This window comes from Ursus arctos, unplaced genomic scaffold (genome assembly GCF_023065955.2).
Source record: "Ursus arctos isolate Adak ecotype North America unplaced genomic scaffold, UrsArc2.0 scaffold_26, whole genome shotgun sequence".
Lineage (NCBI taxonomy): Eukaryota > Metazoa > Chordata > Mammalia > Carnivora > Ursidae > Ursus > Ursus arctos.
Genome location: NW_026622941.1, coordinates 17,175,166 through 17,192,429, shown reverse-complemented (window position 1 = coordinate 17,192,429; position 17,264 = coordinate 17,175,166). Strand labels below are relative to the sequence as shown.

The 17,264-nt window shown below is 35.3% G+C and overlaps 1 protein-coding gene across 2 annotated transcripts in view; it reads right to left on the bottom strand.

The window, feature by feature from the left end:
* Positions 1-17,264, bottom strand: part of PIK3C2G (phosphatidylinositol-4-phosphate 3-kinase catalytic subunit type 2 gamma) — a 345,203-nt gene that overhangs the window by 45,410 nt on the left and 282,529 nt on the right. For both annotated transcript variants that reach the window (XM_026502333.4, XM_057319037.1), the window contains exon 29: positions 14,316-14,424. In XM_026502333.4, the coding sequence (XP_026358118.2) occupies positions 14,316-14,424 (109 nt within the window). The remainder of the gene's footprint in view (positions 1-14,315; positions 14,425-17,264) is intronic.

Sequence of the window (17,264 nt, the reverse complement as noted above, 5' to 3'; positions counted from 1 at the left end):
ACAAACAAAAACCAGGTAGATACAGGACTAGGGTGTCTAAACTGATGCTTCCAACCTCATTAGAAGAGATATTGAGGTGGTATGTAATTAAAGTCTTCATCAATGTCTATTTTCTTTTATCAACAGAGTATGTGTGTGTGTGAGGAGAGACAGATAGACAGATACGCAGACAGAGAGAGAGACATGGTCTCAGAGATTTACAAACATCCCTCTATCTGGGTTGCTATTGTGTCTTTAGACTAAAGCCCCAAATATGTCTGTCCCATCTAACTTAATTCAGATACCACCACTGGACTTTATTTTTTTTTAATTTTTATTTTTTTAAAAGATTTTATTTATTTATTTGACAGAGAGGCAGCGAGAGAGGGAACACAAGCAGAGGGAGTGGGATGGGAGAAGCAGGCTTCCCGCTGAGCAGGGAGCCCAGTGCGGGGCTGGGATCATGAACTGAGCTGAAGGCAGATGCTTAACGACTAAGTCACCCAGGCACCCCACCACCACTGGACTTTAGAACAGACTTTTTATCTCATTTCCTTGACAAAAAGCAAGACTGCTTAGAATCGGGAATGATCCCAGACAGGAATATGACAGTTGATTTTAACAAGATAAGGTTGTCCCGTTTTATATTCAAGCTGTATCTTCTACTTCTTCTCTCCCCCTTTTCCATTCACCGCCATAGATTTCTTTATGTTCATGTCTGTATTTATCACCATATTATAAATGCATTGAGAATAAAGTTGATATGGTTTTAGTTGAATCTCTCCAATTTGTTCTCTACAACCAATTTAAAGCTCTTAATCTAGAGTGTTATACACAGTAATGTTATAGTTATACATGCCCAATACAAATTTAAAAATCTTCATAAAGTTATGTACAGTGATAAAAAATATTTTAAACAGTTACAAATAAATGTACTAGACGTACTTTAATAATAAATGTACTAATGTAACTAAGAAAGAATATGAGTTTTAGTGTATAGGCATAATAGGATTATTTGCTTTCCCTACACTGCCATATGACAAGCAGCTATGAAAGAAGAAAAGCATTTTGTTTTCAGATTTATTTATTTATTTGAAAGACAGAAGGAGAGAGAGAGAGAGACAGAGACAGAGAAAGAGCATGAGCAGTGGGGACGGGCAGAGGGAGGGAGAGTCTTATATAACTCTATATAAACTGAGCGCGGATCCCCATGGTGGGTCTCGATCTCACAACCCTGAGATCACGACCCTGAGGTCATGACCAAAACCAAGAGCTGGATTTTTAACCAGCTGCACCACTTAGGTGCCCCAAGAAGAAAAATATTTGTATACGGACTTTTCTTGGGCCAGAGATGGGGATTATCTTATCCCAGGAATATTCAGCACAAATATAAATTTACTTTATATCTCTCATTTTATTAGAAGGAGAAAGGACACTTGTGTATGTATAAAAATTTCCTCTAAGTCATTCACATCACTTAAAATAATTAAAATACTCATGTTACATCCATGACTTTATAGACTTTGATGGTTATGCAGATAACAACTATGTTTACAGGGAAAAACTATCAGTAATACAAAATTTAAAAATTCTCAACATGACTTACTTTGAAATCATTTATGTGATTTTTAGGCCAATAATGTTTTATTTAGTTAATTTTTAAAAATATTTTATCTATTTATTTGAGGGAACAGAAGTAGGGGGAGTGGCAGAGGGAGAGGGTCCCTCACTGAGCAGGGAGCCAGACTTAGGGCTCCATCCCAGGACTCTGGGATCAGGACCCGAGCTGAAGGCAGATGCCAAACCGACTGAGCCACGTGGGCACCCTTATTTAGTTAATCATAAAATAAGTTTTCATTTCCACTATATAAAAAAACTTTTTAGGTACCGCAATCATTTCCTATAACTTTATGTTTATATTGTTCTTTATAAAGATCTTACTTAGTTCACAACACAATTCCACCAAAACAGACCAAAATTTAAAGCAAAAACAATTCCTGTTATGACAACTATTATTTGCTTGTGGAATGAAATTACATTGAATTGAATCAGGAAGTGTCTACCAATATACAGAGACACATAAAGCTTTCACCATCATTAATCCATTTGAAGATAATTGAAAACTGACCACATTATGCATTATGCACAAAGAACTTGGGTGATTAGGCAGGTCACACTGCTTATTAATGTTAATCAGCATCTGATGACATCCCTGTCAAATTATTATTGTTCTATTACCATGTAATTCATATAATGAGTATTGTATCAAGGCCCACAAAGTTCCTTAGGAATAATGGGGGAAAACCAACGTACGACGTTATGAAAGTTTTTATGGGGCCATTGGCACTTAACAACATAGACTATTGACAAAGACTGTAAGCTTCTTAGGGCAGTGCCCACATCTGATTCAGCTTTCGACTTTCTAGAATAGAATTTCTCAAATCTGTCTGTGCATCTAAATCACCCTGTGTTCTTAAAAAACAATACAGATACCTACATATTAGCCTTTACCTAGCAAATCAGCATTTCTAAGGACAGTGCCTCAGAGCATACTTTTAAAAACCTCCTCAAATTATTTGAAAAAAATTGATCACTAGGTGCAATTTTGGTCCCCCTCCCTGGTCACCTCCCTGGTCACAGTATACAATGTAGGCCATCAATAAACATTTGTTGAATGACTGATACAGTAGTTTTCCAAAGTGGCCCCTATTATGCTAGTGCCCACATTTAATTTTTGTTGATTTGATTTTTATTAATATAGCACTACTTTATTTATTTTGTAGTACAGAAATGACAACGAATAAGTAGATACAGGATTTACATCTCAGGAAGGTATTTTAATGTACTCTACTCATTGTGCAAAATTCAGTTAAATTATTGGGGGGGGTGTTACTTTGGGAGAAAGCACACCTATAATATTGGCTTCCTTTGATATGAGACAAATGGGATTCCCCTTCTTTGGAAGTCCAGTGCTAGAAGACGGCTAACACATTCTCACTCAGAGCATTTTTAGGATCTGTGAGTTTACAGCAGTGTCTCATGTTTGATGATATAAATACCTCTTCTTTTTCCTTCTGTATTTTTTTTTTCCCCTCACTCAATTCTTAGACCTTAATTCCTCTAAGGAAAAAAAAAACAGTATGGTGCCTGAAATTTCTTTAGCCTTCCTTTTCCTAAATACTGACCAATGGAGATTAAAAACAACACAAAACGAAATGAAAACATCTCTTCCTGGGGTATCCGTAATCGTACTTAAGTTAGCGCATTAGCAAAGGTGAATGTGATGAATCCTGTGAGCTCCATGTTTGGTGGTTTTGTTCATCCGTGTATGTGCAGCAATGATTGTGATGGGCAACAATATTCACTAAACGTTGCTATGTTAAGCTGCACCTTTGCAAATCTTCCCTACTTGTTATGTCTGACTCCTTTGCTTTGCCCTCTCACAACAGTCCTCTGCTAGCACTTCTGTATGAACTTATCCTGTGAGCAGACACATTTAAGAGTTCCCTAATGAGAGCCTGCTGCCACATGAAAACGGATCTCAGTATTTGCCTTATTCACACTAGGGCCAGAAATCAGAAGGTCTCTCCACTTTGCACCTACTTGTTTCTGCCTAATTAAGCTAAAGGCTGGCACCTCCTATGGTTACCAGATATTTTGTCAATTATCCTGAAAAGGCATAGCCTTTAAAACAGCTTTAGTATAATCTGTGAGGCAGCCTTCAGCATACAAAGATGACAATCCCATTCACTATCCCCTCAGCGTTTTCCCTTATAAACAACTGCCATATCCATGAGGCCCTTTGACTATAGAGTAAGTTAATGGACATGGCCTTCAGAGAATGTCAGACGAAGTAAAGGACATTAAGATGTCAACATTCTAAAAAGGGGCACCTGGCTGGCTCAGTTGGTAGAGCATGTGACCCTGGAGTTCAAGTCCCATGTTGGGCACAAAGTTTACTTAAAAAGATGTCAACATTCTATATTCCTAAATATACAAAAAGCACTTGAAATCCAATGAAATAAATTAAGTTGCCTCGGTCCTATAGGGCAGAAGCCTCTGTTATATCTCATTTCTCATTACTCACTGATTAAGACATAAGACCGAATATATTCAAAAGATAGGATATAATTTATATTGAGTATGCATGGACAACAGTTTAAATTCATGCATATGCAATATATCTACACATAACCATTTATTATAGTATAACTTTACTATTGGCTAATACAGTTTTCAACAATTATTTTACATCTTTGTTTTCAGTTTCCTCATTACATAGTTCTATTCCCATGATGAACACATACTGTTTACTTCTTTCTCTTTGTTCATAACAGACATATTAAAAACGGGCTCTGAGCAGTCTTTCTGAAGGGTACAATTATGAATCAGTGCACTATTAATGCTTATCCTTTAGAAGCATGGCCAGGCAGTATTCCTGGGCTTCGTACTAGGTAACCAGTGGAACCTGTCTCTATGTTAGCAGCTAGTAGGGCACCCAACTTTATTCTCTAGCAAGCCAGAGGTCTCTGTCATGGGGTTCATGACGGATTATACACTGGGGTGAGGAAAGAATATCAAAATTACATTAAATTTTATTTTGTAACATCATCCAAATTTTCAAATTTTCTACAAATTTTTATGTATATATATATTTATCATTTTCATTTTTTCAGATTCCAAACATTCTCTTCATTACGTGTTTGATCCAGAGGAAAAACTAAGTGTGGGTGGGGGAGGGGAAGAGAGGGGCCACCTTGCCTGGGAGCCCCCCATCTATTTTTTCTACAAATTTTAAAACATTTATTATTTACTAGTTTAGTAATTTCTGTGTAAAACATAAATAAAGGATATGTTTTGGAAGCATGAGCTAATTTCTTTTAAAAAAAAACCCAAACTTGTAGGCTATAAGAATAAATAAGAGACTGCTGCTAAGTACTTTTCAGATGCAAACTTTTGATCTCTTAGTTTTTGAAAAGCAATATAAATTCCATAGTTAATATATGCTAATGATTCTGTTATTATTCATTTAAAATATCTATTAAATATTGATGAGTTTATAACTGTGCTATAAATGGGTAAAAATTGAATGAATATAGTCATTGAATTCTTTAAGCTTCAAAACAAGAGAAAAGTGTATAACCATAATGGAGGCTTTGTCTTTAGAGGTCTCTTTATCTAGCATAACTTTCTCCAAATTTCTATTTATAACTCCTATTTGCCCTTTAAAAACAACTTGAATGTCCTACTCTCTGGGATGTCTTCTCTAACTCACTTGGAATTGAGTTAAGTATACCTACATAAGTGCTCAGCCACTTGTCCTTTGATACAAAATAGCATCTCCAGCTGAGAGTCTACTAGCCTGGAAATAATACTGTAGCACAACTTCTTGAGTCCATATTTGCTAAAAGTCAATAATATAGTAGGACACCTGATTATCTCTTATATTGAAGGCCAAATGTCTGACCATGTCCAAAGTGAAAAAAAAAGGAAAGATGTCTATAGTACGAGTAATTTTTCTCAAGCAACAGTGTGCATCAGAACACCCTGGAAGGCTTGTTAAAACAGACTGATGGGCCTTATCTCCAAAATTCTGATTTTGGGCCCCTGGCTGGCTTAGTCGGTAGAGCATGCAACTCTTGATCTCGGGGTCATGAGTTTGAGCTTCATGGTGGGTACAGAGATTACTAAAAATAAAAAATAAACTTAAAATAATGACCAATGGCCAAAATTTCTGATTTAGCTTGTCTAGGATGGGGCCAAAAATTTGCATTCTTATAAGTTCCCCAGTGAGGTTCCTAGCATAGTCCAGAAACTGTGCTTTGAGAACCACTAGTCTTAGAAACTGGTAATAGGGATTCAAAAGTCTCACCTTGCTCCTGGAAGGTGATGTAGTCATTATTGACAATTTTGGTTTTTTTCTAATAGCCATAGGACCCTTATGGTCGGAATTGTGGGATTTTCTTAAGTGGGTCCATTCATCATTAAACCACAATATTACTCAATTGGAAGGTACAGCAGTAAGCTAACATCCTAAATCAGTGAGTCTACAGTTGATACAGAATTTTCAATACATTCATTAATATATTGTATTTTTAAATTTCAGTAAGATTTCCTTGCTATACACTGATTTAATGTATTACATAGCATGTAATTTTTAAAAATTCAAATCATGACTTGTCTCATCTAATGACTTTCCCAAGCTCCAAGTGGAGAAGAAAGGTTGTTGAAGAAACAGCTGAGGAAAACAGGATTCTTTGACTCTTTATTAAGTCCCAGCTGTGGGATCTAGTTTAGTTCTCTTACTACAGTGCCTAAAATTTACTGAAGCTTAAAATATGTCTACATATACAGTATGATATTATGTATCATACACATGGTATAACCCAAGTGCTGCTGGCATTTAATTACGACCTCAGAGTTCAGGCATGGCCTGCTAATTTCTGAATCAGAGGCTGCACTAAGAGGGGCACCTGGATGGGGGAGGAGAAATAGGGGTTCTCAATATTTTAATTGAGAAAGCCATCCTACGGGCAGTCAGTGTAAGTGGTTCTGTCATTCACTCACAACTCCATCAACAATGGGTGTTTTATAATTAGCGTATTGAATGTCAGAGATTATATTTTTTAAATAAAAATGGTAGCTAGTTGGCTAGCTTGATTAATATTAAAAATGGGCTCCCATTGGTGACATCAAAGTTATTCCAGATATGTGGATTATTTAAGAATATTCCATAAATGGTTTCCATTTTTGCATTAAAAGGCAAAAACCCTAATAGGCATGCACCCTGTACCCTTAGGGATAGTGTTCTAGATAAATCCCTGAAGGGCCCTATGTCTGTCCAGGAATTCTGGAGGATTCTGTTAGTTTGGTACTTGCCTCTGAAACTTAGCAGCTGTCTCACAGAAACCTTTCATGCAGATGGTGATATGAACACCTAATATTAAAGCTAGTGCTCCCTTGAACATTTATAAGGAGTTGTAACATGTGTGCGTGTATAGCTTATATACATATATGTGTGTGTATGGGGTGGGGGATCTTAAGAATGTTTTTTTTTTGACCCATATGAGAGAGGGGAGCAGAACTGGGGTCTGGTATTTCTCTTCAATTTTCCAGGGTTTTCTCAGAAACACTGGTGAGTATACCAAACACCTCACTAAGAAATCCCTAAATATTTTTTCGGATGGGAAGTGTCAATAGACCTAGATCGTCTGAAATGGTTATTTATGATAGAAAAGGTATATTTGAGCAGAGAATGGGGGTGAGGAGACAGAATGGCAGATAGCTCTGAAAGCTGAGGGGTAGTATGGGTAAGGATTGCAGTTCTAGACTCCTGTTTTTGATGATAGTAGAGTAAGTCACTTAGTGCAAACCTCCTGCTGAGGATAATTGGATTACTACACAATTTTTTTTAAAAACTTTGCTTGAAAGCATCAGAGAACTAACAAGATAGTGAAGAATTACCAGGCTAGGATTTGGGGCAAGGATTTGGAGATGTGAATTGGGTTTTGGCACTACTTTTTTCTTGTGGGTGTTTATTGATATAGGTTTGAGCCGTGGAAGGGCTGAGAGGTTGAGCAGTACTTTTGACCACTTTGCAGAGATAATAAGAAAGGAACTAGAATCCAGAGCTGCCAACGAGGATCTCGGTGAATCCACCTTATTTTGGGTTTAGATTCAAAATGGCTACATCTCAGGAACAAGATGAGCCAGAAATAGGCTCTCATAAAAGCTACAGTTTGATTTTGAAAAATCTGAATCCCTGCAACTGAATTTCAGCAATCCTAGATTGTTAATGTTCTCACATATTACAGTTCTCTAGACTAAGAAAACAGCAACATAGGCCTCCAATTATTTTTACAAAAGAGGTTGCAGTGCAATATCTGGCCCAATAAAAAGGAAAAAAGTAGGCTTACAAAGGAACAAGACTGAATGATTAAAGACCAGTAGAAACACTAGACAATAGAAATATATACGCAGTGGGCCCCAATATTGAAATTTTTAGAAAGATTTAAAAATATCTATGCTTATGGACTCCTGGGTGGCTCAGTTGGTTAAGCATCCCACTCTTGATTTTGGCTCAGGTCATGATCTCAGGGTCCTGGGATTGAGCCCTGTGTGGGGCTCCCCACTCAACAGAGAGTCTGCTTAAGATTCTCCCTCTCTCTCTCTCCCTTTGCCCCACCCCCTGCTCACTTGCTCTCTCTCTCAAATAAATAAATAAATCTTAAAAAAAAAACTATGCTTACTATTTTCAAAGAAATAATAAAAAGGACAGATTTTCAGCAAAGAAATAAAAACTGAAAAAAAGGAAATTCTAAGTCTGAGAAATAACTGAAATTAAGAGCTTAAAGGATGGATTTAACAGTTGATTAAACACAGATAAGTAGAGAATAAACAACTCAGAAGATAAGTCAGAAGACACAAGAATAAGTTATGGAGAACAAAAGGATAAAAAATACAGGAATAGAGCATGAGTATGGAGGATACAGCAAGAAGGATTAACTTCTATGTAATTACAGCTTCAGAAAAAAAGAGAGGAAAAAATATTAACAATATTTGAATCATTAATCACAGAACTTTCCCAAACTGATGAAAGACATCAGGGAACAAATTCAAGAAGTGCTAACAAGCATGATAAAAAGAAACAAACTTATATCTGAGCAATTAAAATAAAACTGGGAAAACCAACAGTAAAAAGAGAAATATTAAAAGCAGATAAAGAATAAAGAAAAAATAGGGGCGCCTGGGTGGCGCAGTCATTAAGCGTCTGCCTTTGGCTCAGGAGGTAATCCCAGAGTCCTGGGATCGAGCCCCTCATTGGGCTCCCTGCTCTGCTGGGAGCCTGCTTCTTCCTCTCCCACTCCCCCTGCTTGTGTTCCCTCTCTTGCTGGCTGTCTCTCTCTGTCAAATAAATTAATAAAATCTTAAAAAAAAAGAATAAAGAAAAAATAGTTTCAAAGAAGCAACAAATATAATAGGTGGGTTTTAAACAGAATCAGTGGAAGTTAAAAGACAATGAACTAATAGCTTTAAAGATTTTAAAATAAAATCATTATTATCCAAATACTATAGTCAGCTAAAATATCCTTGGAGAATGAAGACAAATAAAAACTTTTCAGACAAATAAAAACTTTTCAGACAAATACAAATTTTGAAATATTTTTCTAGCAGCAAATTCATATTAAAAGAAATAATAAACGGTATTCTTCAGGTCGAGGCACAGCAGCATCAGATATAAAATCAGAGTTACAGCAATGGGAATGAGATATGTGAGTAATATTAAACAGATACTAAGTTTATGGGATACAGATATAGATATATATTATTAGTATAACATATAAAACTCAACTGGGTTAAATAGACTTAATCCATGGTCACAGGAAAAATCATAGTAAACATTTATAAATATTTTAGGAGAATGATAAAGATACAATACAGTATGTAAAAACTTGCAGGGTGCAATTAAATCTTGATTAGGAGGGGGACTGAATTTTAAATGTGAATGGGACACCCGGGTGGCTCAGTTGGTTAAGTGTCTGCCTTCACCCAGGTCATTATCCCAGGGTCTTGGGATTGAATCCCAGTCAGGCTCCTTGCTCAGCAGGGAGCCCGCTTCTCTGTCTGCAGCTCCCTCTGCTTGTGCTCTCTCTCTCTCTCTCTCTGTCTCTCTGACAAATAAATAAATAAAATCTTTTTTTTTTTTTTAAAGAATTTTAAATGTGTAAGTGACGACAGGTTGAAAATAAACAAGTAACTATCTGGGAATGTAATAAATAGAACAGCAAATTATAACCAAAGGAAATGGAAGAAAGGAAATAATAAAGATCAAACATAAATGAAATAGAAAAATAATACAATAGAAAGAGTTAATAAATCCCACATTTCATTCTTTGCAAAGATTGGTTAAATTCATAATCCTCTGGCGAGACTGACTAGGAAATGACATATGTAAGGGATAGAAGAGTTGACATCTTTTCAGATCCTATAAATGTTAAAAAGATTGGGAGAAGATGCTCTGAATAATTTTATGCCAATAAATAAGTACAAATTCCTAGGGAACTATAACTTAGACCCAGGAAGAAATAGAAAATGTGAATTGTCCTATAATTCTTAAATAAATCGAATCTCCGGATCTACATGGCTTTCCAAATTAAAGAAATAAAACCAATTTTATACAAACTCTTCCAGAGAAAAGAAGAAAAGCAAAAAGTCTTTGCAACTAATATTATGAGGCCAGCATACTCTTCATTCTAACCTGGTAAGGACATTATAAGATAGACTATCTTTGTCGTAAACAAAGGTGAAAACAAATGCTAAAGAAAATGTTAAATCAAGTTCGGCAACACATAAAAAGGATAATATATTGCGACTAGGTAGAGTTTATCTTAGTAATGCAAATTTGCTTAAAATCAGAAAATCTATCAGTGTAATTCACCACACTAACAGAATAAAGGAGAAAAACCATTTATTATTGGGTGATTATTTATCAGCCCAATAGATTCAGAAAACAAATTTGATAAATTCAGTTTTCTTTATTGTCAAAACTTTTTTTTATAACAGAAGGAAATTTTCTTTAAATAATAAAGGGTACCTACAAAACCTGTGTACTTAATGAAGAACTTGAGACAGTTCTTCCCTGAATCCAGAAATAACACAAGCATATCCGCCATCACCACTTGAAGGCCCTACAGAGTACAAAATAGCTAGAAAAAGAAATAGAAACTATAAATATTGAAAAGAAAAAAATAAAACTCCTGTTATTTGCAGGCAATATGATGTAAGTAGAATATTAAAAAAGTACAAATAAATTATTAGAATTAGAAGTGAAATTAGTAAGGTTGTTGAGGAAAATGTCAATATACAAAATCAGTTGTTATCTATATAGTGGTATAAAAACCCAGAATTTTAAAAAGGTACAATAAGATATCAAGTAAAATATTTTTAAGATCTCTATGCATATAACAATAAACTATTATTGAGAAAAAAATTTTTTTAAGATTTAAATAGGTACATGATAATGGATTGTAAGATATTAAGATGCATTTTCAACTAAAATCCCAGTTCGCTTTTGCATGGAATTGACAAGAGAAATTTAAAATTTCAGGGAGCCTGGGTGGCTGGGTTGGTTAAGCATCTGTTTTTGGCTCAGGTCCTGGGATCGAGCCCTGCCTCGGGCTCCCTTCTCAGCAAGGAGTCTGCTTCTCTCTCTCTCCCTCTGCCCTCCCACCCCCCGCTCATTCTCTATTTCTTTCTCTCAAATCAGTAACATCTTAAAAAAAAAAAAGAAAAGAAAAATTTAAAATTTACATGGAAATGCAGAAGTCCAAGAAGAGCCAAATACTGTTTAGAATAAGGATAAAATAGGAGAACTTACTCTGCTAGATTTCAAGACTTATTATAAAGCTATAGTAATTAAGACTGTTGGCACAAGGGTAGACAAAGAGATCAGTGGCATAGAATATGGAGCCCTGAAGTAGACACATACCTAGATGGACATTTAAATTATCATAAAGGTGGCACAGAAGAATAACAAGAAAAGGAAAGTCTTTTAAATGGTATTGGAACAATTCAAAATTTACATGGAAAATAAATAAGATGACTTTTATTTCACACCATGCACTAAAGTCTACTCTAGACAGATTGTAGGCTTAAATGTGAAAGGCAAAACAACAAAGTTTGTAGAAGATAATACAGGAAACTCTCTTTATGACATTGAGGTAGGGCATGTTCTAATCATATAAGAAAATATCAATACATTTTACTATATTAAAACGAAGAGTTTCTGTTTATCAGAAGACATAATAAAAGGAACAAGGGGACAAAACACAGAGTGAAAAAAAATCATTACAATGTATTTAATTAACAAAGGCCTTCTATCCACAATGTATGAAAAATACTATAAATCAGTAAAAGAATGTCATACAATTTAATAGAAGAAAGGGCAAGAGACCTAAACTGGCACTTCACCAAAGAGGATATCCAAATGACCAAACAATATATGAAAAGGTGTTCCATCTCATTAGTAGTTGGGAAAATACAGACCAAAACGCAATGAGATGCACACGCCCCAGAATGGCTAAAATTAGAAAGACTGGCACAATCAGGTATAGACAAGGTTGGGGAAAATGGGAACACTTATTCAATGCAAGCAGAAGCCTATAATGTTGAAGAGAAGCATATCCTAAAATCCAGAAATTCTGTTCCTACGTGAATGACCAACCCAAGTGCATGAAGAGACATACAAGTAAAAGAATGTTCATAACAGCATTATTTGTAATAATCCCAACTTGGAAACATTCCAAATGTCTATGCAGAGAGGAATCTACAAATTGCAATATACTCATGTAACAGAATGCTGTATAACAATGAAAACCCACCTACTTAAGATGTGGATATCCCTGCATTGTTGGTTGAAACAAACATTTTGTCATTGTCTCTCAGTTCTGGGGATTGGCTGAACTCACTTGTGGTGTTCTGGCTTGAGGTCTCTAACAAACAGTTATTTGGCGATTGGAGCTGGAGTCATCTACTCAAACTACTGTGACGTTGATGCTAGCTGCTGGCTGGAACCTCAGCTGGGCACTGGCAGAGCGGTGTTCCCTGGCTATCTCTCTATACTGTTTCTCCACCTGGCAGACTCAGGGCAGCTCAGTTTCTCATATGGCAGCTGAAGGTTTCCATAGGGAATATATGGAGAGGAATTGGCAGAAGCTGCATAGCCTTTCCTACCCTAACTTGAAAGCCATGCAGTGTCACTTCTACCAAATCTTTTGTAGACTTCTCTGGATACATGTTCTACAGTTTAAAACGCTAAAAATTGAAAAGAATGTAGTTCCATGAGGCCCAGGATCTGGAATAATAGGTTGTTGAGAAAAAGGTCAATATATCTGGAAGAACATTCTTCTCATATTTGTTATTGTTTTTATTGTTTTTAGGTTCTTACTACCCTCTAAGGCTTAGTTCTAGCTCTTGACAACCTGGCCCTGACTTCCTTGCTGGTTTCAATCTTCCTTTCACAGATACTTTACAAGAATGCTGAGATCCAACTGAATTGTGTTCTTACACTTTTTCATGTATCTCTGTGATAGAATAACTGCCCTCCAAAGATGTTCTCATTCTAATCCCCAGGACCTGTGAATATGTATTACCTTATGTGGCAAAAAGGGCTTTGCAGATAAAATAAAATTAAGAATCTTGAAATGGTAAGATTATCCTGGTTTATTCAGGTGGGCCCAGTGTAAACACAATGAGAGTCAGACCAAGAGTCCGAGAAGGAAATGTGACAGAAGCAGAGGTCAGATTGTGGAATTGCTGGAAAGGGCACAAGCCAAGGGATGCAGGAAATCTCTAGAAATTGAAAAGGCAAGGAAATGAGGTTTTTTTTTCTCTCTATTTCCAGAAAGATCCAGTCTACCAACTACCTTGAATTTGGTGCCTTAAGGCCCATTTTCAGAATTCTGACTTTAAGAACTGAAAGAAATGGACTTGTGTTGTTTTAAACTGCCAAATTTGTTGTAATTTATCACAGGAGCAATTGAATCTAATGATTCTCCTTCTTCGTCTTTGTCTTCTCCTTCTTCACTTTTTTTTTCACTTATGACCTTTTTTTTTTTCACTTATGTTCTTCCCCCCCCCCCCCACTTATGACCTTTCCTATATTGTTTGGTTCTATTTGAAATACTTCCCTAGGCCAACTCTTTTTAAAACCCTATGATCTCACTCATATGTGGATTTTAAGAAACAAGGCAGAGGATCATAGGGGAAGAGAGGAAAAAATGAAACAAGATGAAACCAGAGAGGGAAATAAACCATAAAGACTCTTAATCATAGGAAATAAACTGAGGGTTGCTGGAGGGGAGGGATGGAGGGATGGGGTAACTGGGTGATGGACACTGGTGAGGGTATGTGTTGTAATGAGAACTGGGTATTACAAAAGACTGATGAATCACAAACCTGTACCTGTGAAAGAAATAATACATTTTAAAAAAATCGTACCTGGTGTTAAAGATCCAGATCCAGTGCTCTCTTCTCTCTGAATCCTTTTTACCATCACAGTCAGAAATAATTCTTAATCTTCTAAAATGCTAGGGCACTTACTAGCCCCTGATAGTCCACTAATCACATATTACTTCAAGTTATTTGAGGTCAAGGTGCTACACCTTTTTTGCTGTTCCAGCTTCCTGTTCAGGAATTTTACACATATTGGGCATGCACATTTGTTGAATGAAAATAGGATTTAAAGAACGTTATCAAGTATTTAAAAAGATTTCTAATAAAAATACATAAAATAGTGGATATTTTTATAAAAAATATAAAAGTAAATTGTAACATACGTTTGCAACTTCATATGATCCATTTAATATCTGTTCCATGTAATGATTTAGGTCTCTGAATCTTTTGTGGTCTGAATTTGTAAAGGGTAAGTGCCACCAATGAGGAAACCTGTTTAAAACAAAACAAAATAAAAGTTGTGTATCTTCATTAGTTTGAAAATTGGCCTCTTCATCTTAGGGTTGTTCATGAACTTGTAGCATTAGATTGAAGGGCCAATGAAAATATTTTAAAAAATGGAACACATCATTAATCCTGAGGGTTTCATTAACATGGTTTTGGTCACTTGTGTTATTTTAACTTTCATCAATATTAACACTAATTTAATTTAACATAGTAATATATATGTTCTTTCTTACTGTGTTTATAAAGGACCACATATTTTGTCCTTTAAATATATATGGAGGCTTAATAAATTGTTTTTGAAGTTAATGATTCATAATTTTTGAAAAAGGTCAGATTGTATTGTTTCTTTTGGGTTCACTAGAGATATTTCTATCCTAACTAAATTAAACATTTTACCAAGTGACATATGTTTCCATCTGGTCTTAGTCTTTTGGAACAAAGTATCACTTTCCTCCAGAGTCCAACTTGCAGAATTTCCTCTGCACTATCTGATGATTCATCTTGATGGTTTAGATGTGATTAAGACCAATTACTAAGTTGGATGACCTGTTTGTGGTTAGCACTTGGTAAAACATTTTGCTGGCTAAATACATCTTTTTCGGAACTATATAGCAGCTTCCTCTGACTGCAGTCTTGCTGCTGCCTCCTTCATACTTCTAATTCTTTGGTATAGATATTTCTCTGGGGTAAAGGTCATGAGGGATAGTGAAAGGCTGTCAGCAAACAAAGAAGTATGTTTGTTTCAACTGCAGGCCCTCCCATTCACTGCTTCTTGTTGGAAATGTTAAGGAAGTCCAAAACAATGTTTGTGTATTTAAATAATTGACATTTTATTTTTAAAAAGTTATCTTGCAGTTCTAAGGCTTAAATTATTATCTAAGGCTTAAAATTTTTCATCCAGATTTAATTATCACAACATTTAGTACCATATACAATTAACCAAACCAGAAATGCATTTGATAAACAGATGGATTGGGCAGGCTTTAAATATTAATTTGTATATCCATAGATGAATTTTACTTATTGTTAAAATAAAATGGAGTTCAACATCAATTCTATTCCTTTGTTGATATTTTTACAGAAGTATGTACTGGAAATCTTGTATATAATCAATTACAAGAGAACTGAAAAACTTAGCTATAATAATGTCATTCAATTGTTGAAATACTTTTGAGTTCTATGCTGAATATAATATAGCAATCATTTTGTGAAAATGATTTTTTATGATCTTTTATGTTACAATGCCCTCCATTTTGTTCAGGCCAAAGACTAGGAAACACTAGACCTGCAAACAGATTTGATAACTGATTATTAGAATAATTCCTTTTTTTCAATACCAACACCAATGTTTTGGTTTGTCTTTTATTTGATTCTCAGAGATTTTTTTCCTCTCTGGGAAAATGTATCAAAATGAGATGAGATTCTGGATGGTTGGGAGAAGAGTAATGTTGAAAGTAGAAGAGGGAAAGGAAGGCAATTCTTAAGCAGGTTAATTTTAAAGAAGACCATTAATTTTAAAGAGGATTCCAATGCCTGTGTGTTCTTGAAAGGTACCCACAGGTATAAACAGCCTTCTTTGAAGACCACTATTATATACTACGATTAATTTAAATTTTATTCTTTGTGACTCTAACTTTCTGATCGTATTCTCCAGATCAGGTTTACATAATTCTTGTAGGGCTCCTCATAGTAAATTTTGGAGTCAGAGGAAATCTTGCTTTCATCCTTCATTTATATGCATCACTGGAAGCCTTAGCTCCTTTGGGACTGTCAGCATACAAATATTGTCAAGGGCATGCAGGAACTACATGCCACCCCCCACCACCACACATATGCACACACATACACATTGCTGGAATGGTTTTAAAATCAATTTAAATACCAGGCAATAGTTGTTGAGCAAGGCATAATCCTAACTAAAGCTGAAAACTGAGAAGGGGCATATGGAGAGAGATTATCAACACTTTAAAGGTTTTACAAGTTGTCCTAATATGTACTGCACAGATAAAAGTGTAGAACAGAGAAGTTTTTGAAACCTAAAAGGGCAGCCACTTAACAATCACTAACATATTTTAAATCATTAATTAGCAGAGTACAATGGCAACCACTGATGTTGAATTTGATATTTGCAGTCAAGCTTTGCTTTTTTTTTTTTTTGCTGGCACCTCCTTTTCTGTTATTCTATCAGATGTTTTTTGGTAATTCTTAAAGCTGGTGCTGCTTTTAAGTTTCCATAATGACATTCCTTCCCTCTCAGTCTCTTAACATACTCTTACTGTAATTTGTTGACTTCCTGATGCTTAAAGCATCTGTATTTCAAAATTTCTGTGACATCTGCAAGCACAGTTTTTCATAAACATGAAGTACTTTGCCCTTCAATATTGCACAGTATCTCTCCATCTACTGATAACTTTGCTTAGAGTTATGTTTTGGAAAGTGACTAAATCCTGAAAGCCTGGTAAAAATCCACATGTAAAAAGTAGGTCAGGTCAGATATGGACATTCACATTGTTAAAGGACCCTTTACTTGACAAAAATCTTAGTATAGATAAAATAACATTTGATTTACCCTAAGTGCCAGTAGAATCTCTGGCAAGTTCATCTTTTTAAAGTCAAGATACTCCTTTGGTATACACAGAAGTCTATGACCTAAATTTGGTTAGTTCTAAGTGATGAATTTTAGAAGGTTTGTTTGACAGAAGTAGTTTTTAATTATATTCTTAATGTGTTTGTGGTTAGTATTTTTTAAATTATAACATGAACAAAAGCAATGGTTTTCAAGATTGTTTGACAATGAACATAACAACAAATTAAATTTAGGTAAT